The 25,245-nt window shown below is 42.8% G+C and overlaps 3 protein-coding genes across 8 annotated transcripts in view; 1 reads left to right on the top strand and 2 right to left on the bottom strand.

Annotated features, from left to right (window-relative positions):
- The window catches only part of LOC120716103 (semaphorin-5B-like), a 46,402-nt gene extending 44,482 nt beyond the window's left edge, over positions 1 to 1,920 (bottom strand). For 3 of the 5 annotated variants that reach the window (XM_040003586.1, XM_040003504.1, XM_040003890.1), the window contains exon 1: positions 1,803 to 1,920. The gene's annotated coding sequence lies outside the window, so the exon portion shown is untranslated. The remainder of the gene's footprint in view (positions 1 to 1,802) is intronic. The other 2 variants (XM_040003804.1, XM_040003730.1) reach the window with 2 other exon arrangements.
- Positions 1,921 to 4,345: 2,425 nt separating this feature from the next.
- kpnb3 (karyopherin (importin) beta 3) lies at positions 4,346 to 15,223 on the top strand. Its single transcript, XM_040003398.1, has 26 exons — positions 4,346 to 4,511; positions 6,546 to 6,626; positions 7,777 to 7,969; positions 8,181 to 8,283; positions 8,372 to 8,468; positions 8,605 to 8,709; positions 9,229 to 9,351; positions 9,442 to 9,562; positions 9,651 to 9,738; positions 9,877 to 9,983; positions 10,118 to 10,242; positions 10,374 to 10,463; positions 10,545 to 10,718; positions 10,807 to 11,025; positions 11,138 to 11,221; positions 11,309 to 11,441; positions 11,804 to 11,925; positions 12,011 to 12,107; positions 12,383 to 12,555; positions 12,661 to 12,772; positions 12,891 to 12,946; positions 13,040 to 13,162; positions 13,250 to 13,469; positions 13,559 to 13,787; positions 13,872 to 14,013; positions 14,098 to 15,223. Exons 1-26 carry the CDS (start codon positions 4,434 to 4,436, stop codon positions 14,182 to 14,184), a joined length of 3,282 nt encoding a protein of 1,093 aa, XP_039859332.1. The 5' UTR covers positions 4,346 to 4,433; the 3' UTR covers positions 14,185 to 15,223.
- Positions 15,224 to 16,170: 947 nt separating this feature from the next.
- On the bottom strand, positions 16,171 to 25,195 carry atg13 (ATG13 autophagy related 13 homolog (S. cerevisiae)). 2 transcript variants are annotated; one of them, XM_040005525.1, is made up of 18 exons: positions 25,055 to 25,195; positions 23,943 to 24,023; positions 23,590 to 23,670; positions 23,365 to 23,484; positions 23,135 to 23,181; positions 21,998 to 22,138; positions 21,856 to 21,896; positions 20,777 to 20,873; positions 20,561 to 20,668; positions 20,153 to 20,246; positions 19,848 to 19,946; positions 19,432 to 19,515; positions 18,540 to 18,640; positions 18,260 to 18,401; positions 18,099 to 18,176; positions 17,867 to 17,974; positions 17,595 to 17,723; positions 16,171 to 17,480 (listed from the first exon to the last, which is right to left on the bottom strand). In XM_040005525.1, exons 2-18 carry the CDS (start codon positions 24,009 to 24,011, stop codon positions 17,403 to 17,405), a joined length of 1,617 nt encoding a protein of 538 aa, XP_039861459.1. In that variant the 5' UTR covers positions 24,012 to 24,023; positions 25,055 to 25,195; the 3' UTR covers positions 16,171 to 17,402. The 2 variants fall into 2 exon arrangements, with proteins under 2 accessions (XP_039861459.1, XP_039861533.1); XM_040005599.1 differs by lacking the exon at positions 19,848 to 19,946 and having other exon boundaries at positions 25,055 to 25,193.
- Between the last annotated feature and the right edge of the window lie 50 nt (positions 25,196 to 25,245).

Genomic DNA, 25,245 nt, shown 5'->3' with positions numbered 1-25,245 from the left:
ACAATGCAAGGCACAAAATGCAGAGATTTGTACCAAGGTTTTTTAAATAAATAAAGGTTAGGCACACAGACACAGTCTCAGTCTGTCCATCAGGGCCTCGGGAATAAACTTGCTCATTTGCTCTTTTTCCACTCCAGCCCAACCTCATGACACTGTGGAGGTCTGTGGGTAACACATTCAGGAATCCAGTTTAATGACTGAATGCCACTTCCATTTCAGGGGTTATACATTAGCAGCGGAAGGGCTGTTGCATATAGTCAGGGCTCTGAGAAGCCCTGTCTCTATTTAGTGCTGAGGCAGAAAGAAAAATTAATTGCAACTAAAACTGTTATTTATTTGAGTGTTATATAGCAATAAACACATTTAATACTTCCTGCACAGTCTAACTGTAAAGCTTGTCATAGATTTGACATGTTTGACTCCGCTGCCTGCTGTCAGTCACACATTTAACCGAGGAATAATCATAATAATGATAGCAGCACGTTCATGTTTACCAGTTAAAGTATGGTAAACTTAGAGTCTGAACAGTCTGTCTGAAGGAAATATCTGTTAAGTTCTCGGCCTTTTTTCCTTCTTCTATCACATGGATCTCTTCAATTCAGTTCAATTCAGTTTTATTCATAGCGCCAAATCACAACAACAGTTGCCTCAAGGTGCTTTGTATTGTAAGGTAAAGACCCTACAATAATACAGAGAAAACCCCAACAATCAGACAACCCCCTATAGGAGCAAACACTTGGTGACAGTGGGAAGCAAAAACTCCATTTTAACAGGAAGAAACCATTGGCAGAATCAGGCACATGAACAAGTTTTTCAGCATCACTCTGAAACAGAAGTTTTAGAGATATTGTGCAAATTTAAAAAAAAAAAAAAGCAGTCCTATAACCTGACCTTATAACAATAACAATACAATAACCACCTTGTGTTTCTGCCCCATCTTCAATGACAGCAACAACAACAACAACAGCAATAGTGCAGGCAAGACGGAAGTCATGGTGTGCTCTCCTCCCAAGACGGTGCTACAAAAGTTGTTTTAATGTATTTTTGCAGTGGTTTGCAGTTGTCTGCAGTTTGTTTGGCAGGTACTTTTGCACAAATCAACTACTTTCAGAAGGCTGGATACACTCTGAAGCAAAACCCATTTGTCAGTGTCCTAAAAGGAAAATATTCACTCACTATATCATCTACAGGCACCAGGTTCACAGTCCGAGGTGTATACTGACTGAACACCTGGAGGAAAATTACGGGCTGATGTGAAGATAATCCATCATGTTATCCACTTGCAGTACAGTCACTGTAGCTTTACCGTTGCACATCAGTCCACCAGGAATGTAGTCTACTTCTAAAGTTTGGTTAACCGGTTAAAAATAAATCCTGCACCGACGACACTGTCTAATTTTACTGGCGTCCTAATCTTTCTAAAGATATTAAAATGCATTCACAGCACGTGATGCAGTGTTAAGAAGTTCTGACTTACAGAACAAATAATTTCATCAAACTGTCAACTTCAAAGCTTTAGTACTTAATGCTTCCAACATGTGATTTAAATAAGAAAATATTAGAGCCGAATTTGAGGGGGAACTCCAACTAAAGGATACTTCACGGTTTTAAACTGAAATATGCTTTCCAGCTTTCCAGGCAGCCCGCCAATACAAATTTTACATTTGTAAATGGAGTTCGGCGCTAATTCGTTCAACGCATTAACGACAGACGGGCTGATGAATTCCACGAGCTTGTCTATGAAATAAAGTTTAAAAATGGAACAAAAAAAGAAAACAATGTTAATGGAAGCGCGAGCTTACCTCTCACCTTTGGGTCATCACAGGATTCACGGTGAGGGAAGTTATGCGGGCTCAGAGACAGATGCAGGACTCGCTGCAGACCCACCATCCACAGCTGTGCACTCTGCTGCAGCAGCCCTGTGATGGCAGGGCGAGGCAGGCTCAGACCACTAGGGGCGCTGTGTGATAAACTGAGTGGTTTCAACGTTTCCCATATGGAAAAGATATATATAAATCTTATAAAGTTTGTATCTGTCTTGTGTGAAACTTGTATGAAAAGCATATAAGAGTGAAAACAGATATAAGATCCCTTGAAAAATTATATAATGAAACTTGTATGTTTTGGATACTTACTAAAACAATGTATGAAAGTAATGAGAAAGTGGCCACTTTCATGAGTAAATCATGTAAGCCTTATATGATTTACTCATGAAAGTGGCCACTTTCATGAGTAATCACATATAAGTTTTTCTTTTCCATATGAGTTAATACCGCAATAAGTGTGATTTGACAGGCGTCTTTATGCATGACGGAAAACAAAAAGAGAAAGAAAACAAGAAGAAGTTATGTTGCTTATTTTTTATAAAAGTCAGTCTCAGGCCCGTATTGAGTCATTATGACTTCCCAGAGCCGATAGCCAATGTGAGTCTGTGACACTGTATTGCAGAACATTTTCTCCAGTAAGACAAACCTCGCTTTTTAAAGAAACTTTAAAAACTTTACAAAAAAAGTGGATCCACTTAGTCAGGAAGGTTGTGCTAAAATTAGTCTTGGCTATGGATTGTCCAAGGGTTGCCTTCTCTTTCTTGATAGAAGGCATGTGCCACTTATTACTGGCACATGGATGAGCTCATTGAGAAAAAGAAAAATACAATCAAGAAACCACTGAGCAAAGCTTGGCTGCCACCTAGCGGGAGAACATTACGCAATCCCACTGCAAAACATTAACCTAATCATGTACTCTATGTAAACAATGACTGTATCTAAAGGACTACAGTTTGCATTTCAGATAAGATATTAATATTTCCAAAAGCCTCAAACACGTTTTTCAATTAAAATAATCAATTACGACCTCTGTATATTTTATTTTTATTTAATTTTATATATATGTATGCACACGCACACGCACACGTAGATATACATATTTACTATACATATTCAGTAATGTGCATACACTTTATATTTGTACATATATTTATTGTTATAATCCTCAGATTTACCCATTCTTATATTTTGTTTCTTCTTACGTTATTGTATTGTATTTTGCTCGCCTCTGTTGCTTGTGAATCTTGTACACAAGAATTTCACTCACATGTGCTGTACCAGTGTACCTGCACATGTGATGTGACAATAAAAGTGATTTGATTTGATTTGAAAACATAAACACATAAAAACTCAGTCAGAAATAGAACAAGTTCAACATATAATACAGTTAATGTAAGATTAAAAAAATGAGACAATTTACCTTGCAATCTGTATTCAGGTGTTTCTTCTGTATACACTATAAATATAAAAATGCAATTTTCAACCATAGTTTGGCTTTAAATCTAGAATTATTTCTTTCTTACCTATTTCTACTTGCAAGATGTGAATGATTTTGGACTTGTAATGGTAGATGTTCAACATAAAAAAGCATGTGAGCATATGACATAACTAAATGAATGAATGAATGAATGAATGTTGGGAAACATGACAGAACAAAAAACTAAACAATGACAAATCAGCTACAAATCTAATAGGGCAACAAGTGTATTGTTTTTCTGCCTCTTCTTCTTCTCATTCTTTATGATCTGCATATAATACTAATCATCATCATCATATTATAGCACTTTTTCCCCCTGAAATTACAACGTAATAAATAAAGCCTGAACCATAAAATAATTGCCAGAAAATTATTTATTTATTTATGGTATTAAAAAAAAAAACTGGACTGTTCCTTGAACCTTCTGACTAATAAAAAAAATGAATTAAATATTACTTTGCATTTATGAGTTATAATCTGCATCTGGCATTGTTGTGCAATTTATTTAGGCTTTCGTGAAGAAGAAAAAAATCATACGGATTATCCACAGGTCTCAAAAACTCCTGTATGAACTATGATGCATTTGGCTTCATATGGTTAATTCTAACAATATGCAGTGACTGAGAAAGCATTAAGTTTAATTTCTTTTGTAAAATTACCAAATCATGCCATTTCTAAAGTTTTCACTCAAAGCTCTACTTCAATCTTGTTATTTAGAAAATAAAGGGGAATTGATTCATCGTTCAGTCCTATCTAATCGCAGTTTTTAGTATATCCAACTGAGTAAACCTGTTTGCTTTTTTAGCTGTGATAACGTGTTGATGAACTGTTGCTCTGATTGTTTCTATTTTCTCAGCCATGACGCAATAAACTCCCGCGCTTTAGTAATTCACCGGTAGCTAATAGAAACAACGCATTCACGTTCCCTGTGTCGATTTCAACCAATAGACACAGAGAGTGCGTGCCAGCCAATGGCGAGCGCATGCCTAAGGTCTTCGATCCAATGACCCCTGAGTAAGGTCGATAAAGCTAGCCAATAAGACGCTAGCAGCATTGTGTGACCGAGGCAGGGTCTGCCGGGTTCATTTCGCCGCTCCTCCACCCGGCTGCTCTTTTTGGATCTCACTGCAATGGCGGAACAGCAGCAGTTCTACCTCTTGCTGGGTAACTTGATGAGCCCTGACAACAACGTCAGGAAACAGGCAGAGGTAAGACGAGGAAAAAAACAGTTTTTAGTGGCTGACAAGTTCGGCGAATGCTGGAAGTCGTGTGGCCAAGTTAGCAGAAGCTAACCACTTAGCTGTCCAGCCTGGCCGCGCGCAGCCTCTCACGTCAAGCTCGGTAGCCCACGTGCGCTGTGAAGCCGAGTACTAGTCAGCTAACGCTAACTACCACCATGTTGCGTAGTTATACGTGGACATAATTTCGATGTCACAGATACCAGCGCTGTCGTGACACCATGTAGCCGTACGTGTCTCGGCAAAGCTCGGGCTGTTCGGTAAAAAGTGAACGGACCCGTTTGTCGGAACCAGCCTCCAAACCTCCAGCTGACAGTGGCGCCTGTAGAGTACAGGAAGTAGCAGCAAGCTAATGAGCTACCCACAGTGCTGCTAGGTTTGTTAGCTAGCACGCTAGGGCTCAGCACATTGGCTTGCTAAAATATTAAAGCGGAATATTGAGACTGAACGTGGCACATATGCTGAGTTACTGCTACGGTGATAAACAAACCATCAAAGGGATAGGCTGTAGATGGTGAGGTAGTTCATTCAAAGGGGCGAGTACTTATGCAATGGCCTCCGGTCGTGTTAACTAAAAGTCAAGTCTTAACCAGACAGTTTTAAACTAGCAGCCGTGTTTCCCTTCGTGAAGCTGATCATCTCAGTTTCAGACACGCCAGTAGCTAGGCTCGTCTCCTCGGATTAGTTTCTCTCAGAGGATTTGTTTAGGCTGTGTCTAGCTCGTCTATTCACTCTCCCCCCTCCCTCACAACCACCATTATTAGCCTCTTGTCGCCGCAGAGCATTGTTACAAGCGTCCCCCTCCCTCTCCGGCACCCCGACTTTTGGATGAGGTGGTTGAATCTTATCACACACCACCTCTCTCTACCAGTCAGCGTTTTTCTTTGATAAACTCAGACTGTCTGCCGGGATGCTAAGCTCACTGGAATTCATCCTTTATAGGAACTCCTCCCGTTCTCTTTTACTCACATAATAGGAATTGATCCACCTGTATGGGACCTAAACTCACATTTTAACAGTTGAAAGATACAGTTAGTCACCCTTTATTTTTATTGTAGTTAATCCCATCACTGGTTCATCCAAGTGGTGGTATTGTGAGAAGCCATGAAGTGCATTTGAATTTGTGTGGCAACCAAACTCATTTAGGCTTTAGGTGGACAAATGGATTAGTGCAGTAGTTCAAGTCAGGTTATAAGAGGAGTGGACTTTGCAGATTGATTTGCAGGTAATTCAAGGGTTGCTCAACCTGAGCGCTTGGTCATTCTGATTCTAATTGTTTGGGATTTGATTTTAGCCCAGCCGTTGGCACATCTGTGCTCCTCCCTGTCTCGTTTTGTCAGTTTGGGGAATCATTGAAGGTGGCTCTCCTGTGCAGTTGTGTTAAGAGTTTGTACTCGATCCTTCCACATGATGGGGATGCTGAAACTACATACACATAGTGACTTTTACCCGAGCGCACACCAGAGGTCTCACTGTATCCCTGTGGAGTCTCATTTAACTTGGGTAAACCAGCATAACAGTGGTAAAATAAATGGGTGGCTCTTGTGTATGAGCCCATTAGGGCTCATGTTCAGTTTATATACATATTCAGTACACTTGCACACATGTCACACTTTTACTGCTCATTAAAATACTGATTATCTTTATAGCAAACATCAGTGATGTACAGGGTTTTTCCTGGCTCAAAACTGGACATTTGGGGTGTGATTATGCAAAGAAACACAATGTGAGTTGAGGCAGTGTGTTACCTTACCTGACAGATGTCTATGTATTTTCCTGTGGGTTTTTTTTTTTTTGTTTGTTTGTTTTTTTGCCATTTTTATAAGGAAAATATATTCATGCTCCTGTAGCTTAACCCTGTTTTGTTTTGGGGTTTTTTGGGGGGGTGGGGGGGTGTTTCTTTGTAACTGCAGTAAAGGGAACATGATGCTGTACTAGCAGTAGAAATTCATGTTGTGCATGGCCTGTCTGATCCTAACCGTGGTGCTTTCATTTTCTTTTCAGGAGACCTATGACAATATTCCAGGCCAGAATAAGATCACATTCTTGCTACAAGCTGTCAGAGATGCGTCTGCTGCAGAGGAGGTTTGTACACGGATTGTGAACATATCTGTGGCATGACATGGTGAATTTTTTTTCAGCCTAAAGCAGAGGAACTGCAAAAACTTGGCCACTTAAGAGCCCATCTGAGACATTTATGATCTGTTGTATTGTGCTCAATGAAGTCTTGACACACCCAAAAACGGACCATTTAGGCCAAAGGTCAGACAAAGTTGACGTAATTCTTTCACCTTTAAAATCTTAAGTTGTCAACAAATGTTGTGTATGAAATTTGCTTTTCACTCGTTCACATCTCCGTGGGTTTTTCGGGTGCTGTGTCACAGTTAATATGAGACATTGCATGCTAAATAAATGGATGACGTGCATTTTTGTCATATATGAATAATGTACTGAGTGGGTTTTAATACACACAATAACTTGGAAAAACATCATCCAAAGTAATCAGGGATGCGCTCCAGCCTCTGTCAGAATCTAAAAGGATGGTGAAATATTAAATCCAAATATTCTAGCAGTGTTATATACTTTTCATTATACTGAGTATAGTAATTATTACCCATTCAGACAGCAGTACACATGGGAAAGAGTGATGCAATGCGTGACACTGAAGCCTGCAATACCTTTTATCTCTAAAAGGTGCAACATTGCTGGCATTTCAAGTATGTAGTCCGGCTATCACATGTGAGGCCTCGGCGCTGCCTGACTACGGCTTGTTGTGAGTCACAGTTCTGGCATTCGGGCAGTCATGTTTACTCTGAATCCACCAGCTGCTTGGGCCCTCATGCTTCCTCTGCTTTACTTTACCTCAAGGCTGATATTTTTAGAGGCTTGAAATGGGAGCAGGCAGAGAGGTGCTTGGCCCAGGGAGAGTGACTCTGCCATTCTAAGACACTCGGTCTGGTTTTATTTATTTATTTTTATTCCCCTTAATGACCACTCACTCTAAAGGTTTTGGTTTACCAAACGGGTAACATGTTTTTGCAGAAGGAAATGATTTGTTTCACAACACTTGTTAATGAGAGAGCGTAAACTATCAAGCTAGCTGGTCCAGTAAGCCAACTGCCCAACTAAACTGAAAAAGGAACACTTGTGTATGGGTGTCTGACATGACTGTTGTTTAGGTATGACGTCATGTTGAAAGTAGCATTGTATTTAATTATTTTTTTTGCCCCCACAGGTCAAACAGATGGCAGCAGTGCTGCTGCGGCGGCTGCTGTCCTCCTCTTTTGAGGAGATCTACCCAGGCCTGACCGTGGAGATGCAGACAGCCATCAAGACAGAGCTGCTGACGGGCATCCAACAAGAGACCTCCCCAACCATCCGCAAGAAGATCTGCGACATTGCAGCCGAGCTGTCCCGGAACCTGATCGGTGATTTTTATATTTATTTTTTTCTCTCTCACTCTCTTCTGGTGGCTGTTGATTAAATGCTGTGGATAAGCCATGACTCAGTATTTCCCATGTTATGCAGGAATAATGGGCAAACATTCTCATGGGCCATTAATGAAATTCTCAGATGTTGATCAAATAACATTCAAAGTGGAAATTACTGAGGAACGTTTGGTGTTTTTGTTTAATGTAGATGACGATGGGAATAACCAGTGGCCAGAGGTGCTCAAGTTTCTGTTTGATTCTGTCAACGCTGAGAATGTCGGCCTCCGAGAAGCTGCCTTGCACATATTCTGGTGAGCTCCTGTTGCATGATGAATTCAAACTCTTACTCAGGCGGATGCACTGATGGCTGACTGATGTCTTCCAATGATATCTTTCTAGGAACTTTCCAGGAATCTTTGGCAACCAGCAGCAGCATTATATGGAGGTTATCAAGCGCATGCTTGTTCAGTGCATGCAGGACCAGGCAAACCCACAGGTAAGGTTTTAGGATGAGGCATGGCCTGGTAGCTGAAACGTGATGTCATTTAACTTTGTGTGGATCTTTCTTTCATATCACACGCCTCTCAGTTCCCTTTCTTAGCTGCTTTTATTTATTTAAATTCATCTCACAGATTCGTACCCTGGCAGCTCGGGCTGCAGCATCTTTTGTTCTGTCCAATGAAAGCAACACAGCTCTGCTGAAACACTTTGCTGATCTCCTGCCGGGAATCCTGCAGGTAAGCTATAACACATTGGTGTGTTTGTGATTTCAGATCGGATCACTTTGTACTGTAGATACAGTACTTATGTTTTTGCACCGGTAATGGCTTCTGAGCACTAAGAGCATCAGTCATTTAAGATCTATTAATTAAAGTTTAATGTTGGATATCTGCAAATGGAGGCTGGAACTTCAAAGTAAATGCTCTACTGCTTACTCGGAGTGACATAATGTTTTCATACTGTTATGATAGATTCTGATGACAGTCTCTGCATTGAGAGGTTATTGAAGTCATGTGAAAGCAAATACACATGCAAGTGTTTGGTAGCTTTTGTTCCTGCAGGTTATAATAATGCAGCATCATTATGAAATATTGGACATCTTGGATCCTGTAGCAAATCTTCTATTGCAGTAGCATATTGTGTTTGACTCATAAAGGTGGAAGAGGAAGTCAGGACAGAATGTGGCATTAACTTTGCCACACCTGTTGAATATATTTGCATTACAAACCTACCTGTTTGTTTGATTTACCCATCAGGCAGTGAATGAGTCATGCTACCAGGGAGATGACTCTGTGCTCAAGTCTCTGGTGGAAATTGCAGACACGGCACCCAAATACTTGAGACCCAACTTGGAGGAAACACTGCAGCTCTGTCTGAGGGTAAGCTGCAACCTCTAAATGGTGAATATCTCTTTACCACTGATCAAGACTCGAGGCATCGTTTCATGTGCAATTGTCCTGTCTCCTCAGCTGTGCGCTGATACCAACCTTACAAATATGCAACGGCAGCTGGCATTGGAAGTCATCGTCACGTTATCAGAGACGGCAGCGGCCATGCTAAGAAAACACACGGCCATTGTAGCACAGAGTGGTAAGAGTTTGATTCAGCGGCCTCTATAATGATGTGCCCAAATAAGATGAGTGGAGTAGTTTTGATAGAAGTCTGTTATGTTTATTAGTGCCTCAGATGCTGGCTATGATGGTGGATCTCGAGGATGATGATGAGTGGGCGATGGCTGATGAGCTGGAAGATGAAGACTTTGACAGGTACGTCCTGATGCACTAATATATTTCCATCTTTGAGGGTCGGTACAGCATCTGCGTCCCCTACTTCTTAAAGTACTCTGAAGTTCAGTAGATGTGTGCATGTCCATAAGTTCCTGGATGTTTCTTGTGCTTCACCAGTAACGCTGTGGCTGGGGAGAGCGCGCTCGATCGAATTGCCTGTGGTCTGGGAGGGAAGATCATTCTTCCCATGATCAAACAGCATATCATGCAGATGCTGCAGAATCGTAAGTAAAGCTGCACATTACTGCAGCACTGATTTAACTTTAATTAAGCTACCATTTGTTTTCATACAGCAAAATTAACAGCTGCTTTGGTACTAAAGTGCTTAAATCTGTGTCAATTATGTGTTTCCTGCTAGCTGACTGGAAGTATCGCCATGCTGGGCTAATGGCGCTGTCGGCCATCGGTGAGGGTTGCCACCAGCAGATGGAGGCAATCCTCCAAGAGATCGTCAGCTTTGTCCTCCTGTTCTGCGCCGACCCTGTAAGGAAACGGCAGCCGTTGTACAAAAGTGCCACTCAGTTTACTTAACTGTCTTAATGGTTGGTTGATCAATGTTTAGTCGCATCATTTCCCATTTCTTAATCATTTGCTCTTTTTTTTGTCCTTCCTAGCACCCAAGGGTGCGGTATGCCGCCTGCAATGCTATTGGACAAATGGCCACAGACTTTGCCCCCACCTTCCAAAAGAAATTCCATGATAAGGTATCTGAAGTGACTTAAACAGCTGTGCAAGCATTTTCATTTTCTTCATGGCTACAAAGACCGTTTGTTTATTCGTTTTAGGTGATCTCAGCCCTGCTGCAGACCATGGAGGACCAGAGTAACCCTCGGGTGCAGGCCCATGCCGCCGCCGCCCTCATAAACTTTACAGAGGACTGTCCTAAATCGCTGCTCATCCTTTATCTGGACAACTTGGTGCAGCACCTTCATGTCATCATGGTTGCCAAGCTGCAGGAGGTACAGTAAAGTGTTCGAGGAGACCGTGCATTCACAAAGTCGGTGTGTGTGTGGTCTGTTTCATACAAATCATTTCTTCAACCTTCAGCTGATCCAGAAGGGCACAAAGCTGGTGCTGGAGCAGGTGGTGACATCCATCGCCTCAGTGGCCGACACCGCAGAGGAGAAGTTTGTGCCATATTACGACATGTTCATGCCCTCGCTCAAACACATTGTAGAAAACGCCGTGCAGAAGGAGCTCCGGCTGCTGCGCGGCAAGACCATAGAGTGTATCAGTCTCATCGGCCTGGCTGTCGGCAAGGAGAAGGTATACTTTGACCATCAAAGCATACCATGTGCCAAGATCCTAATTCAAGGTTATTCCCTTTAAATTAAGCTTTAACCCTCATATTCGCACATCTTTCTCTCTGCCCTTCTAGTTCATGCCAGATGCATCGGCTGTAATGCAGCTGCTCCTCAAGACCCAGACTGACTTCAACGATCTGGAGGATGATGATCCCCAGGTAGGACGACTTGAACAAAACTTAAAACGATCTAGTTCAAGGTGGTGGTCACACACAGTCAGCTGCTATGGTTTGTTCTCGGTTTAGATCTCCTACATGATCTCAGCCTGGGCGAGAATGTGCAAGATTCTGGGGAAGGAGTTCCAGCAGTATCTGCCGGTGGTGATGGGCCCCCTGATGAAGACTGCCTCCATCAAGCCTGAGGTGGCCCTGCTTGACAGTAAGTAACAGACAGCTGCCGCCTGCGCCACCTGCACTGACTTCTGATGCGTGTCCAGTTTGTTCTATAAGTCTGAAATGAAAGTCTGCAGGCATTCAAATGAGCAGTTACCAAAGCACGCTTTAAACCTGATCAATCAAGTGGTGAATAAAGGCTGCAGCCATGTACCTTTACCCATATTGCAATGAATCAGTGTCCGTAGATTAATAGTCACAAATCTCTCTGAAGAATATCTGCTCACTGTCACGTGTTCATATTTAATATTGCAGTAATGTGCTGCCTGCTGGGACTTCTATATGTGATTCTTGTATGTGTAATGTAAAGGATTCACTTAAAACTCTTTCACTTTTCTCCTTTTAAAGCCCAGGACATGGAGAACATATCAGAGGATGATGGCTGGGAGTTTGTCAACCTGGGAGACCAGCAGAGTTTTGGAATCAAGACAGCTGGCCTGGAGGAGAAGGCTACTGCCTGTCAGATGCTGGTGAGAAGAAAATGAGACTCAAGACTGTCCTGAGAAGCTGTGGATGTGGTCATCACTCACTCTTCCTCTTCTTTCTTTTTCTCAGGTGTGTTATGCCAAAGAGCTGAAGGAAGGTTTTGTTGAGTACACCGAGCAGGTGGTGAAACTCATGGTTCCTCTGCTCAAGTTCTACTTTCATGATGATATCCTCTTGTTATGACATTTTGAACTGCAGTATAATTGAATGGTCTGATTCTTATATAGCAATTTCCTATTCTTCCAGGGCACTCAGTGCTGCATGATTTGGGGGGGGGGCATTCAACCTTTAAAATAGTTTAGCTGGATTCAAACATTCAGGAGGAGGCAGCACGATCAGATTCCATGTTTAGATGTTAAAGTCTTCAGCATGAACGTCTCTGATGGTTCCACTGTTCAGATTAAGTGAAAATACAGGTGACGTTGGCCTTAACTGTCTCACGTGTGCGGGTGGCAGCAGCTGAGTCCATGCCCCTGCTGCTTGAGTGTGCCCGGGTTCGAGGACCAGAATACCTCACCCAGATGTGGCACTTCATGTGCGACGCCCTCATCAAGGCCATCGGCACAGAGCCAGACTCGGATGTCCTGTCAGAAATCATGCATTCATTTGCCAAGGTAGCTACATTTTGGGCTTTTTTTTTTTTTTTTTTTTTTTTCTTTCTTTCCCTTCCTTTCTTTCCCATGTTGTTTTGTGCACTGACAAAAGTGTGTTTGTTAAAGTGCATAGAGCTGATGGGAGACGGCTGTCTGAACAGCGAGCATTTTGAGGAGCTGGGCGGCATCCTGAAGGGGAAGCTGGAGGAGCACTTTAAGAACCAGGAGCTCAGGCAGGGTGAGACTTCAGAAACACAAATATTTTACCCATGACAAATGATACGTCACAAATACCATGAGGGCATGATTATTTTAAATGCTGGGACAAAATCCTAACACGTACTTGTGTTATCCAGCTAAGAGACAGGATGAAGATTATGATGAGCAGGTAGAGGAAACACTACAAGATGAGGTAAATATTTTTGCTTTGCGTGTTAACCTTCAAAAATGATGATGATGATGATGCAAGACACTCCAAGCCATCATGGTGTTTGTCTTCTCCCAGGATGAGAACGATGTGTACATTCTGACCAAAGTATCTGACATCCTGCACTCGGTGTTCAGCAGTTACAAAGAGAAGGTGCTGCCTTGGTTTGAGCAGCTGCTGCAGCTCATTGTCCAGCTAATAGTGAGTGATTGCTGAGCACTGTTTCTAGTATCATATGTACATGGAAACTGGAAATGAAAACTACTAAACTGTCTCACTTGTCTTCAGTGTCCTAACAGGCCCTGGGCTGACAGACAGTGGGGTCTGTGCATCTTTGACGATGTGGTGGAGCACTGCAGCCCCTCCTCGTTCAAATACGCAGAATATTTCTTGCGGCCGATGATCCAGTCACTCTGCGACACGAGCCCCGAGGTCCGGCAGGCAGCTGCCTACGGCGTCGGCGTCATGGCTCAGTTCGGAGGCGAGAACTACCGCCCTTTCTGCACAGGTATGACCTGGTCTTTACTTTACCTGCTAGCAGTTCAGTTGCTTAGCGACACCTACATGATGTGCTCTGGTCTTTCTTCTTCGTCACAGAGGCCCTCCCCCTGCTGGTCAGAGTCATCCAGGCAGCTGACTCGCGCTCAAAGGAAAACGTCAACGCTACAGAGAACTGCGTCTCTGCTGTGGGAAAGCTCATGAGGTTCCGACCAGAGTGCGTCAACGTTAACGAGGTCCTTCCCCACTGGCTCAGCTGGCTACCGCTGAAAGAGGACAAAGAGGAGGCGGTCCACACTTTTGACTTCCTCTGTGACCTCATTGAGAGGTAGGGTACCGAGACTTCATTTTCCTGACTGTCTATGAACCACCTCCACCCTGCACACCTGACCTCTCAATCCTTTCTCCACAGCAACAACCCGATTGTCCTCGGACCAGAGAACGCAAATCTTCCTAAAATTTTCTTCATCATAGCTGACGGAGTCTCAAATGAATCTATCAAGAGCGAAGACGCGTGCAGCAAGCGGCTCGCTAACGTGATCCGTCAAGTGCAGGTAAGCCCAGAAATGTAGACACAGCCCTCAAATCTACTTTGGGTAATCTGCAAAGCATTTAAACATTCTTGTCATATCTTCCAGACCTCAGCAGGATTGTGGACACAGTGCATATCGACACTCAATGAGACGCAGCAGAAAGCCATACAGGACCTTCTGAGTACTGCCTGAGCCTGAACCCCGCCTCCGTCACCTCCCTTCTCTTTAAAAATTAAAAATCAAGCCCATTAAGAAAAGTTGATCTCCTGAACCTCCTCCAAACACTCCCTCTTCTTCCTCCTGCTCTGATCTGTAGTGCATATGGATGCTGGCTTCACCCCAACCACAACCCCCTACCAACTACATTACTCCACCTACATTCAACTGACTTGGAGCAGGTTGGATATGAATGACGAAGGAGGACTCTGGCCATCTGCTTTAAAGACTTTTTACCTGTATTGACGGGAGTGGGATAAGAGTAAAAGGTTTTGTCTCATCACCGTTACACGTCTTCTACTCGGATGTTTTTATTTTTTTCCCAACCATTCCCAGACATGTGACCGGTCTCGTCGCGCCCAGACTCAATCACCAAGTCGCCCTACACAAACTCATTGGACAGTCGGGCTCAGGAGGAGCTACAGTGGGGGGGGGGGACGTGGGGACAGGACAATTCTAGTGGACTGAGCAACTGAACGAGGTGGAAATGCACACTGGGCAATCACTGCCTGTCTCCTGTGAAATTATTATTTTATTTTTTTGTATTTTTATTTTTATTCTTTTCTCGTTACATCACCCCAGCATTTCCTGGGGGGAAATGTCCTCTGACTACTGCAGCTCAGAGCTTTCAAAAGTAATGGCATGTTTAAGTGGCTAACCCTAGAAAATATTCATCGTTAGGAAATTTACGTCATCGTTGTCTGGGAGAGTTGATATCAACTTGAGCAGCTTTCCTCCATAGCCTTCCAGACAGCTGTTCACAGGAAGTGAAGCATTTGAACGGTTAAGGGCCCTTTTTAGGTAGCAGCATAACGACTCGGGGCTCTCTAAGAAGTTGGTCACAGCTGTAAAGCCTGTGGCGCGTTGGTGAAATATGAAGTGTAGAATGAAATGTATTTGTTTAAGTACTACCTTACTCTTAACTTTACAGTTCTGACCCTTTGCAGTCCTGCAGGTATGTGATGGAAATCCAGAAACTACCAAGAATAAAACTACATTTGAGAATTCTGAAAAAGTGGTCTTCATTTTCTGCTTGCAACTTCCAGTCATTCGGCATCTTGGACAACCAGGGGAAACTGTCATCACATGTCTACACGCGCATATTTTGAAGCTTTGTCTAAACTGGCTTTAATTTCGCAACACATAAGATGTTGATTCTGCCAGTGGCATCCTGATTAACATGTTCTGTAAGCTGAAATTATCAGTTCAATTCTAACCCAAAGTAGTGTTTACAGCCAGGATTAAAAAAGTGTTCAAACATGTGGAACAGCTGAAAGTAGTTTCTGTATAAAAATCATCCATCCATCTTCATCCGCTTTATCCGAGGCTGGGTCGCGGGGGCAGCAGCCTAAGCAAAGAGGCCCAGACCTCCCTCTCCCCAGCCACCTCCTCCAGCTTATCCGGGGGAACACAAAGGCGTTCCCAGGCCAGCTGAGAGATGTAATCTCTCCAGCGTGTCCTGGGTCTGCCCTGGGGCCTCCTCCCGGTGGGACATGCCTGGAACACCTCACCCAGGAGGCGCCCAGGGGGCATCCTTATCAGATGCCCAAACCACCTCAGCTGGCTCCTTTCGATGTGGAGCAGCAGCTGCTCTACTCTGAGCCCCTCCCGGATGGCAGAACTAAAAATCAATTTTAAAAAAATTTTTCTCCCCATCTTGTCTCAGAGGTTTTGAAAGTTCCTCTTGAGGTTGTACTTCTGGGAAATTCAGGATACTTTGTCACAACTCAAATTCTTGCAGTGTGTTTACAGGTGCTGTTACACTGAAATGGCAAGATATAACTGCTACCCTTAAATTTTTTTTTTTTTTTTTTATAAAGTGTCTATTATATTACGCACTTATATTTATACGTGTATATATTTTTAAAAATATATAAAGTTTTAAATTATGAATTATTGGGTAATTCTGGATCCTGGTAAAACATCCCAGCCACTGAAGACACGAGTCACAGGTTTGCCATGTAGTTTGTACAGAGCTTTATTGGGACATCTACACCAAAAGAAAAGTTTAAAGCTTTCAACCAAACTGAACAGTCATGGATGTTACCCTCTGAAGACAACTGGAAATGTTTCCCTCTTTTAATCAAAAAAAGATCAAAATAAACATAAGCATGTCAAAGAGCGCACGGTAAACACCAGGCTACTGGAAAGCTCAAACTAACATCCTGCAATAAAATCCAGTATCCACGTGGGTTATGTTGACTTCTTGATTAAACTGGGGCTGGTTAAACCTCATGGTCATTTTCAAGGCTGCGATTTAAGATGGTGGTAAATTTTATTGAACTGGGGAGGTCATTATACCCCTTGATTCACAATTACCAACCTTCGAAATGATCGTTAAGTTTCAACAAAAACCGACGTGTTATCGCAGGGGTGGGATGTTGTATTAGTTTCAGCTAGGAGTACGTGGTTGAACTGGCAACTGAGTGTTGTTGCAAAGCAAACTGAAGCGTGGAAATGTTTTCTGTACAGCAGTTAATTCACTTTACATTCCACTGGGGACATTTGCAAATGCTGAAGTTGGCAGTTTAAATCCCCAGACCAGCTGGGAAAACCTGCTGAGGGACATTGAAGCGAGCGCCGCCTTCGCTGTAAAGCCGAGCACAGAAATCCTCTTGCAAGGCCATGTGCAACTTTCTTTGTCCAGACTGGCTTTAAAGAGAAAACTCATAATGTGAAACGTACTCATTCGACTTGTAGATCCGTCAGCTTCAGCTCAGATATGATCAGCAAGGTGATTTTAGTGTTCGGCGGTGAGCTACAGTTCTCAAGAATGCAGGTAGCCTGCCCTCGGATGTGGGTGGTTGTCTGAAGTGACTGAAAACGCCACGATCATCTGATTTGATTAAACACTGAAGATGAGAGCCGATTTACACCACAGAGAAAATGAAGACGTTTGAGTTGGATCAACCCTACCGGACCACAAAGGGGTGTGTGTGTGTCAGTGTCACAGGAGATAACATAGTATTTACAGTGAAGATGTACAAGCTGTTAAGTGTGCTTGACAGGAAGGAGAGGGAAATTTCACATTGAAACACGGTGATTAAGTCAGAGTAATTTTCACAGGACAAACAACCAGAGGAGCCTCCAGTCTGCTTCTCCCTTTCATTCATTTTTCAGTGTCCATTTCTTTGTCTTTGTCTCCTCAGGAAGTCCTCCTCTACTTTCAGCCTTCGCCCCCCCTCACTCCTCGCCTACTGAAGCATGTCCACGAAGGCGTCGAACTCGTCTATGTTTTTCTCATAGACGCGCAGCTTCTCCGGCAGCGAGTCCTGCGGAGGAAGAACGCAAACTCACGTGACTACTGAGATTCATTTCCGTGCTGTCAATTCTGTAGGCGCCAAAAGCTTCGCCGTCAACACAATTGCAAATAAGAAGGTATTTACCAGGTCGTCGGCCATCGATTGGGAACTGATGTGAAGTGAGAGACTGGCCAGTTGTGGAGGATTCTGAAACTCTCTGTAGAAGGTGCCCAGATCCATCGGCAGCAAGTCGTCTTTAGAGAAGGCCGGACGCTAGGTAGACGGGAAGAGAAACCACTTCAGCTTCATAATAAAACACCTGGAATCTTGTTTTGCTTTAAATTGGACTTTTTTTTTTTGTTTGAACCCAGCTGTGCACTGTTTTTTTTTCCTAATAAAAAAAAATAACTACATACAAAATCAACCATGACGAAGTCGTCCTGCTGCCCTGACCCCTCTGAGCCCTGAGAATGAAGGCTGCCCTGCAGGGGAGACGGGCAGGGAGGAGAATCTGGAGGGTGAACCTGAACACAAACGCACACGCACAGCAGAAAAGGTGTCAGCCTTAAAGTGAACCTCAACTGTACTTGTTGTGCGAGACAAGACATTTGGGAGCATTATTTTTGTCCACAATAACACTGAAGTTACCATAGGATCATTCTCCTCCGAGTCCAGGCCTCGAGGAGCAAACGCCGCAAATGGCAGGTCCAGACTGGCTGCTGTTATCTACATAGATACACACAGAGCAGGGTTCAGTGTGGTGGGTGAGAAACTAAAATCGGTGTAAAAAGCAGCTTAAGATGACGTACCTGTGTGCTGGGTTTATTAACAAAGGCTCCGACCTTCCTTGTGAACGCATTGAGCGACTCCACAGGGTCCGAGGGAGAAACGCTCCTCCGCCCTTCTTCTTTGCGTCTTTCTCCGCTCTGCGACAAGCCGTCGTCATCGCCACTGAAAGGAGAGAGAGGGACAAGACAGGAAGTTTAAATTTCAAAATGATTTAACGGAACTACGGACCAACACTGGAGTTCAGGGAATAAAAATAGGTTACAGTTTTCACTGGTTAATGCAAAGCCAGCGGACAATCACCTGCTGCTCGGTGTGTTGGGGGCATGCTCTACTGTCAGATGAACATCTGCTCCATGAGGAGGCATCAACAGAGCCCCGCCTTCCTTCCCAGCATGCAAGACCTAGAGAAGAAGCAATGGCAAGGTTATGAGAGGACATAAACAAGAATCTTGATGGACATTGTTTAGTTATTTAAGAAGCTAATTAGGAAATAAAAAGAATGTTAATCAGTAAATAGAAGAAATCATAACTGCAGTCCTTCATTAGGCTTTCTGGAAAACAGAATATCAAACTATGAGAATAAACCACCATAACATCATTATTTATAACAGTCAGAAGTCTTTGCTTCACTGATCGCATCGTCCTCATCATAAGTGGGACGTTTTATGCATTCCTGCAATCACCTCAGAAATGGAGTTCCACAGGGTTTGATTCTTAGTCCACTGCAGTTTATTTCTAGTCAGTGTTTCAGTGTCAGTTTTCTTTTTATGTGGAACTAATTTTATGAACTTATTAACACTTTAATCATAGTTTTAAAATGTTGCGGTGATAGCCTTGCAGCAAGGTCCTCTTACTATGACCTACAAATACGTAGGAAGTTGGAAGATTCTTGTTCAACAGCTGGCTCAAAAATTAAAAATAAAACACAGCTTTTTGTTTAGTGTAAAAAGTATGCCTGACCTCTTCCATCACAAACTACTGAGCTGAGAGCTTTGATGTCTTTCCACGGCTGCCTCGGATCTTAAACCTTTATTTTCTGACACTTCTTCAGATCATTGTAGCCACTGGTGATTCTTGTTTAATTGAGTTCTGTTGTTTCTGTCTTCCTATTGTGTTCTTGTGAAGAGAAAAATAAACTAAAATCTGGGCATAAAACATAATTAACTGCTGATGGTGTGAATGGCGTTATCACCTGGTTTGGATTGGAAGCAGGGTGACAAAACTCTGCAACTCCTGCTAGAGCCGTCGGCTGGTAGGATAACCTGGAGGCGTACAGCTGAACAGGAAGAGACACAAGAGGAACGATTAAGCATGGAGGAGTTCAGGTTTATCATATACTGTGTGACTTTTAAGGGACATGCTGAGCTGTCACAATGATAGATTTACTGAGGTGGTGCCATGTGATGTGGATGATCAAACATGTCTAGTGATCAGCAGCAAACTGAAGCTGTGCACTGAACAAAGTAGTGGAAATTTAAACAGAAGATGGAAAGAACAGGATAAGATGAACACACGCCCAAAAGCAAATGTTAAGTCTGAGAAAACAGATCTGTTCAGTGCAGAATCAGGATGTGTCACACTCCCTCCCAATGGTCAGTATAGACTCACAGTGTGAGTGACAAGTCCAGGAGCCAATGGGAGCTGCAGACTATCCAGCGGGAGGGGCTTGGGCAGTTTAGAGGGAGACGGGCTCAGCGTACACACACACTGAGCCAAAGCAGGCGCGCGCGCGCGCGCACGCACACACACACACACACACACAGAACGCACAACAAGACAACAGGAAAAGAGAAAAAAAAAAGACAAGGAGAGAAAAAGAGAAAGCGAAATGAAAAACAGGAGTGAAAATGGAGAGAAGAATCCACAGGTTAAAGAAAGAGATGACGACGAGGGGCGAGGGAGCGTACGCTAACCTGAGAGGGAGGGGAGGTGGAGAAGGAGGTGGCGCAGACCTCCTGTGAGTCCTGAACGCCTGCAAACTGCCCTCCGTCCTCTTCATCGGGAGCCCTGCACACACAGAGATATTTGTAGTTGAAGTTCTGAGCTGATGGCGGACATGTATACATTTGTTTCTTTTACTGAAAGATAACAGAAAGCCTGAGGTCAAATGACACAGAGTGGTATTAGATTAAGACACTGCATGTTTTCCTTCTGATACACCGATTCGACTCTCATGGAGATAAAGGACAGGGAGATAAAGTGTGACCTCAGAATGATGGATTGCATCACCTTGAATCTGACTACTCAACTTCTGCACTTGGAGGTCATTTAAACTTCTCTGCAGTTGTGGGAGACAAAACCAGACTGAGTGGCGAAGCTACCTGTAGTTGCAGGGATGGCCCATGTTTGCCGGACGCTGGCTGCTGCAGGGAGGATCCACAAAGTGATCCACGATGATCCCCATGATGGGAGCCGACCTTTCGAATTGCCTGAAGAGGAGGACGGTTAAACTGCTCATAAGATGCGTTTCCCATTGGAATAAATATACAAGAACCTTCTCTGAAGAACAGCTGTTGTGGCTTTGATTTGTTGGTTACCTGTTAGACATGAATGCCAGATTGGTGCGGTAGGCGCACGAAAGCGTGATTGTACCGATAGGGGTGCCAACAACTCCAACGCGCACCGTTTGGAAACCTTAAAAACAAGCACAACATAAGCAAATGTAAACCAGCCCTATAGTGTGAAAGTACTTAATGCAATACAGTAGTGATGAAAGCTTACTTTTGAAAAAAATGTTTACAGTACAAGCAAATCAAACTGCTGTGTCAAACTGGAGCAGAAAACATGAAGAGATGTGTGTTGTTCAGTGTTTCTGTATTGATTTAACAAATGTCAGTCATGGAGCCGAGTTGGTCCTGATTTAGACTTCTGTGGTACACCATTGCAGAGCCCACATCGCAACCTATGTGACTGGCTGATGTCGTTGCAGACTTTTACGCTTGTGCGGGTGCATTACGTGTTAATTACCACGAGTCCTTATGTTGATGCTGTGACTATTGTTCCTTATATATCTCTGGAAGTGCACGTCAGTTTTCATCATAGATTTCCCAGTGAAGCATAAATTGGTGATGCTTCAGTTGGAAAACACTGCGACATATGGCACAACCACAAACACCTCTGAACAACAGAAAGTACAACATAACCTGGCGCACACCTCCCTAGAAATTTAACTACATGTCAGGTTGTCGGTCATCCAGGTCATAGTAATCTAAGGAGCTTGGAAAGAAAAGCGACTGGACTTGAAGTTTCTTGAAGACGTTTCCACCTCTCATCTGAGAAGCTTCTTCAGTTCTAAGAGCAAACGGTGGCGAGTCCCAGGTATTGAAGCCCTAATGTTGTTGTCCCTTAAAAGGATCGCTGACCCACTATTGATCATGTGCCTCATCACATGAGTCTGAAAAAAGGGTCATTACATGTCAGGTTGCAGTCTACAACTACTGTGAATGGCCTGTTTAGCACCATCAACGCCTCCGGGGCATTTACAGCTACTTTGTCAACGCAGTTTTGAATTTATCAGAGAAAGAACAGCAATCATTGTCTCAATATAAGGAATATTTAACAGTTGTAGGCTCTACAAAGCTTTTTCACAGAAGCTTAAATCAGGTCTTAAACTTACCTTCTCCTAATCCACTCAGCTGGACCTCCCCGAAGTAGATCCTACACAGAAGAAGCAACACGCAGTTTAGAAGAATGGACTGAAAACAGCACAAAGATAAAAAGGAGTGAGATGATGCATTCTGGAAGTGCGGACAAATCACCTGTAGAGTATGACATAGTCGTGTCCCTGCTTTCTGGACAGTTTATAAGCAGGCGTGACTCTGGTGATGGCCAGCAGAGACTTCAAGAGGACAGACAGACGGTTATAGACTGCATACGACACCTTGATTTCCTTATCGCACCTGCAGCAGACAGAAAACACGGTGATGTGTTACAATACAGCAGCTTAAGGGGATTTTAAAAATATCTCTGCAAGGCAGCTCGTTTTCGTGTTTCCAGGTCTGCTTCTTGCCGACTACCTTTCTTTGATACCCCTCTCTAAATTTATCTTGTATGAATAAAGCAGTGTGGTGCTTGGGGAATGGAGACCATTACTGATCATTTTGACTGTACTTTCAAAAGCACAGGTGCACAGAGTAATACCAAAATTAAAACAGTGTTTTGTACAGTGCTAGTGGACCTGACAGGGTGCCGACAGGCTCACTTTACCACCTACAGAAACAAAATAGTTCAGACACAGTTTTCAAACGGAAACACTTCAGCAGTTAGGTCAAATTATCATTCGACTCTTCTAGTTTTAAAAGAAGTCTGATTTTAAAGAGGTTTAAGGGAAGCTAATGCCATTCGTCACTGACCCACTTTACTGATGTGTTTATGGGCTCAATCGCTGACTTCACATCTCACTGAATACAGCAAGACACTCATTTATTTTAAATTACGGTTCTCATTAGAGAAAAAAAGAGCCATAGACCAGAGTACACTTACAGAGAACTCCCTTCTGATTTACAAGTTCCTACAATGAAATAAGCTTCAAGATACCAAGAAGGTGAGGGTCAAAATTCTCAGCTTGAGGCTTGAGGATAGGACCTCATTGTCCATTAAAGTGGGTGATGTCCAATTGTTTATATACAAATTATTTTACTCAAACTGCTGGTTATTACTGTATTTCTGAGCTTCTTCATGACTTGGATGCTCACAAAGCTCTACGTTTAGTATGGGTGTCTGACAGCTAAGTTTTGGCAGAGAGAATCAGTAACAGTACTGATTCAGATACTATAGTTAAAAGATTTGTGGTCCTGCTGGCTGATACTGTGCAAACATGGAGAAGCAAAATCAGCAACCCTGAACCACATGGCCTACAGAAGACTTTTACGAAAGCAAAAACAAAATTCACTCACTTTTCATTCATCTCCAGGCACCAAGTCTCTAACTCCATCGAGTCCCCCTGAAGGAAGACAAAGCAAAGAAAAACTAACGAACACAGTTACATTAAAAGAGGCTGCATATTTAGTTAATGATGTGGTCTGGCTGGTGTTGCAAATGTGTAAAACAATGATAAATCCCAAAGCCCAGTTTTTACAAAACAAGAAAACAGGATGCAGGGTTTTTGTTTGTTTGTTTTTTTTACCTCTGATGTCTTCAGAGAGATCTCAACACACATGGAGCGCCCGATGCCTGGAAGCTGGCCAGCCAGTGCCTTTTTGGCTTCATGGGTAACCTCTGGGATGTCTTTGATGGCCAAATTAAACTAGAAGGAATATTAACCTGAATATCCATAATCCATGCCATGAAAAGATCCACAGTTAACTTGAAAGCCAAACAATCATGACAGAGAATGACTACGTTGTTTTACCCAGTCAGATCCAGTAGGCGATGATGACGAGCGAGTGCAGATCTTCTCTCCCAGCCTGGCTTGGACTATCACCTGGACAGTCTACAGATACACAAACAGGCTGCTCAAACAATGAGCTGGTTTTACAGAAACAATCCATAGAAAATTGCTGACAAGCCTGTCCAAAATATAACAGGCACTTTTATGAAAGAGACATATGCTGGAAAAGATTATTTTAATTCCAGTGCTTTGAGCCACACTAATAAAAACCTGGCTTTCCATTGTTTATTTATTTATTCACTTCTGAAGCCTCAAATGTCCATTTAGAAACCTGCAATTACAGATGTATAGAAAAAGTTATGTTAGTGTCTCACCTTAAGTGCAAAGAACTTAATAAACTTGTCTAAGTCCTTTTGATCCTGGGGCTTCAGGTCACTCTCCATATTGTTACAACCCTGCAAGATAGATGATCAATAGAAACTTATTGAGGCAACAAGGGAAATTATTGTGTTATAACACAATAACAATAATACAGCCTACAACAAATAAGGAGGATAGTTACAGTAAAAGTGTAAAAGCACAGTGAGGGCCCTAAACTGTGGGAGTGCAAAACCTTTACATGTAAAACAATGATAAAAACAAAGAAAGTAAAAGATAAGACTGAAATTGCACAAGTAGTGCAAATTACATTAACAAATAAAATAATTAATAAGTAATATGTGCACTATAAATCTAAGAAACAGCTGCAAGAAGGTAAAATACAAAAAATACACCTTCTTGCAGCTTTTTAAAACAGATTTATGGTGTATACATTCAACCAAACAAGAGTGAGAAACAAAATGTAAACTATTCATGTACATACATGTGCATGCGCAATTACACGTGTTTAAGTAAAAGTGACTGAAAAACCTAAATACTGGGGAAAAGCTGAATTCAACCCCCATTATCTCCCCATTGTCCACGTGTTGGGGGGTTTTCACTTTCCCATTTCAGGACTACAGTTCCTAAGAAAATATCTCAATTACTTTAACAAAATAAGCATTTTTCACCACACTGGCAACAGTTTAGCGTTTTTAACTGAAAAACGTGGATAATATAGTAATAAATAAAAGGTATTAACAGGAAATTTTTATCACCGTGGTCTTAGTCCTCCAAAACAACAGTGGACTACAAAAAAATAATAATAAAAGCAGGCTAGCAGGTTAGGCCTCCACGTTGAAATTGTCCAAATTATAGTTAGAGGTCATGTTAGAAAACAAAAAAAGCCTGACAGCCTTATTACCCTTTACACAACAACCGATGGTAAATTCAAATTCTACAGTACCGTCTTTTTTTGGACAACTACGAAAGGTTTAAGGTTCGCAAAGCCGAATCTGTGAAGCATGAGGATACTGACCCACGGAGCAGCTGCCGTTAGCCTGCAGCTAACACTAGCTGCCCAGCTCAATAACGTACTTTAACTTGATCGCGAAACAATAGTACTTACATTAGCTGTGACCTTAACAACGGAGCTTCAATAAAATACAAGCCAGTTTAATGCAAGCGAGACCCAGAGCTGTGTCACACAGACATTTTATACGCCCATTTGAGATGTACACAACGTCAGCAGCTGCTGTGCCACTTTTCTGTTTATCTTCTCCATGTCGACGTGTTTGTGTAGCGGCGTGTTCACCGCGG

Source organism: Simochromis diagramma, unplaced genomic scaffold (genome assembly GCF_900408965.1).
Source record: "Simochromis diagramma unplaced genomic scaffold, fSimDia1.1 OVJJ01000381.1, whole genome shotgun sequence".
NCBI classification, from domain to species: domain Eukaryota; kingdom Metazoa; phylum Chordata; class Actinopteri; order Cichliformes; family Cichlidae; genus Simochromis; species Simochromis diagramma.
This window is presented reverse-complemented; position numbering and strand designations above follow the sequence as displayed.